Below are 2,146 nucleotides of genomic sequence, written 5' to 3'. Positions count from 1 at the left end.
ATCCCTATCCCTGCCTCCTGTCCTTATCCCAGTCCCTGTCCCTATCCCTGCCTCCTGTCCCTATCCCTGACCCTGACCCTGTCCCTATCCCAATCCCTATCCCTGCCTCCTGGCCCTATCCCAGTCCCAGTCCCTGTCCTGGTAACGGCTGTCCCGCAGCTGCGACAATGTGTGGACACCTACAAGTACATCTTCGTGTTCTCAGTCGCCAACATGAGGAACAACAAGCTGAAGGACGTGCGGAATGCCTGGAAGCACAGCAGGTGGGCAGGGGGTGCCTGAGGGGTGTGTGATCCCAGGGCTGACAGCCTCACCCTCATCTTCCTGCTCTTCCTCCTCCCCCAGGATCTTCTTTGGGAAGAACAAGGTGATGATGGTGGCACTGGGCCGTGAGCCGAGCAGCGAGTACAAGGAGAACCTGCACAAGGTGAGGGCTCAGTGCTTTGCATGTGGGTCCTAAAGCTTTCCCTGCCTTATTCCACATCATGGAATAACATCCTGGGACTCCAGAGCTCCTCAGGTCACAGGTCTGTGGGTGTTTCCGTTGAGTCTACCCATGTCCTGACACAAAGGATGTGTTGCTGGTGGAGCTCTCGCAGTGCACAGGGCTGAGCCCATGAGGTGATTGATTCCCTGTGCTGCCCAAGCTCCATGGAATGTTCCTCTCTTCCAGGTCAGCAAACACCTGAGGGGGGAAGTTGGGCTCCTCTTCACCAACCGCACCAGGGAGGAGGTGGATGAGTAAGTACCTGTCTGGCACAGCCTTTTTGTTCCCACTTGGCTCCTTCACTCCTTAAAGCAGAATCACAGGATAGTTTGGATGGGATGGGACCTTAAAGTCCATCCAGTGCCACCCCCTGCCATGGGCAGGGACACCTTCCACCAGCCCAGGTTGCTCCAAGCCCCATCCAACCTGGCCTGGAACACTCCCAGGGATGGGGCAGCCACAGCTTCTTTGGGCAACACCAGCACTTAGGCTGTGCCCTCATCCCTGTTGTGTCCAAGGGCTGTTCTTTCCATGGCTGAAGCAGCTGTTGCTCATGTCTGTCCCAGGTGGTTCTCCAAGTTCCGGGAGATGGACTTTGCCCGCGCGGGGAACAAGGCGACGTTCGGGGTGAGCCTGGACACAGGGCCCTTGGAGCAGTTCCCTCACTCCATGGAGCCACAGCTGCGGCAGCTGGGACTGCCCACGGCACTGAAGAAAGGTGTGTGGGGTGGCTGGGAATGGCAGCTCTGGGATTTGGCTCTGCAGGGAGCATCTCTTATGGAGAATGTTAGAGAGGAGAACTTGAATCTGGAAAAACCCAATGGACAATGTTCTCCTTTTGGGCTGGTGCTAGGACTCCTGATGTCCTTCTTGTGCTGTTCTTCCCAAACTCATGGCAAAGGATGAGTGAAACAACCAAGTTTCTACAAGATATTTCAAGATATTTTCCCTGTGAGGGTGGTGAGACACTGTCCCAGGTTGCCCAGGGAGGCTGTGGCTGCCCCAACCCTGGCAGTGTTCACAGCCAGGTTGGCTAAAGCCTTGAGCAACCTGCTCTGGTGGGAGGTGTCCCTGCCCAGGGCAGGGGTTGGGGCTGGGGCTGGATCATCTCTAAACTCCATTCCAACCCCTTAACTTACTGTGATATCCTTTCCTAGTGAAACAGCTGGAGCTAACCCATCCAGAAACCAAATGTGGGTTTTTGGAGCTGATGTCACCCAGCTCCTTGGGGGACACCAATGGAAAGGTGTAGGCTCCAAATGGTGGTACTGGAGGAAGTCCTGGCTCTGCACCCCACATTCCAGGGAGGTACCCAGTACCTGGAGCCTGTTCCAAGGGTTTTGTTCCTGCAGGAGTGGTGACTCTGCTCTCAGATTACGAAGTCTGCAAGGAGGGAGATGTCCTCACCCCAGAACAGGCTCGTGTGCTGGTGAGTACAGAATAATCCTCTTTCCTCACACAGAGTGATTCCCTGTGCAGTTAAATCCCACGGGAGGCTGTGAGTTCTGGGAAGGAGCTGAGCAGTACTTTTGGATATCAGTTGGTGCAGTGCAGCAAACATCCTCACACATTCCTAATGCAACTCCTAACACTCTGCAGCAGTTTTCTTGGCTCGTGCTTTGCTGCAGTTCCCAGCTGGGAGTGGTACTGACCACTTGA

General features: G+C 55.2%; 1 protein-coding gene across 1 annotated transcript in view; it reads left to right on the top strand.

Annotated features, from left to right (window-relative positions):
• The window catches only part of MRTO4 (mRNA turnover 4 homolog (S. cerevisiae)), a gene marked incomplete at its 5' end in the record, with an annotated part of 2,708 nt that overhangs the window by 349 nt on the left and 213 nt on the right, over positions 1–2,146 (top strand). Inside the window, 5 exons of the mRNA XM_009079794.1 lie at positions 160–263; positions 346–427; positions 674–741; positions 1,054–1,205; positions 1,840–1,916. Of these exons, the coding sequence (XP_009078042.1) occupies positions 160–263; positions 346–427; positions 674–741; positions 1,054–1,205; positions 1,840–1,916 (483 nt within the window). The remainder of the gene's footprint in view (positions 1–159; positions 264–345; positions 428–673; positions 742–1,053; positions 1,206–1,839; positions 1,917–2,146) is intronic.

The sequence above is a fragment of the Acanthisitta chloris genome, unplaced genomic scaffold, assembly GCF_000695815.1.
Source record: "Acanthisitta chloris isolate BGI_N310 unplaced genomic scaffold, ASM69581v1 scaffold15018, whole genome shotgun sequence".
Lineage (NCBI taxonomy): Eukaryota > Metazoa > Chordata > Aves > Passeriformes > Acanthisittidae > Acanthisitta > Acanthisitta chloris.
This window is presented reverse-complemented; position numbering and strand designations above follow the sequence as displayed.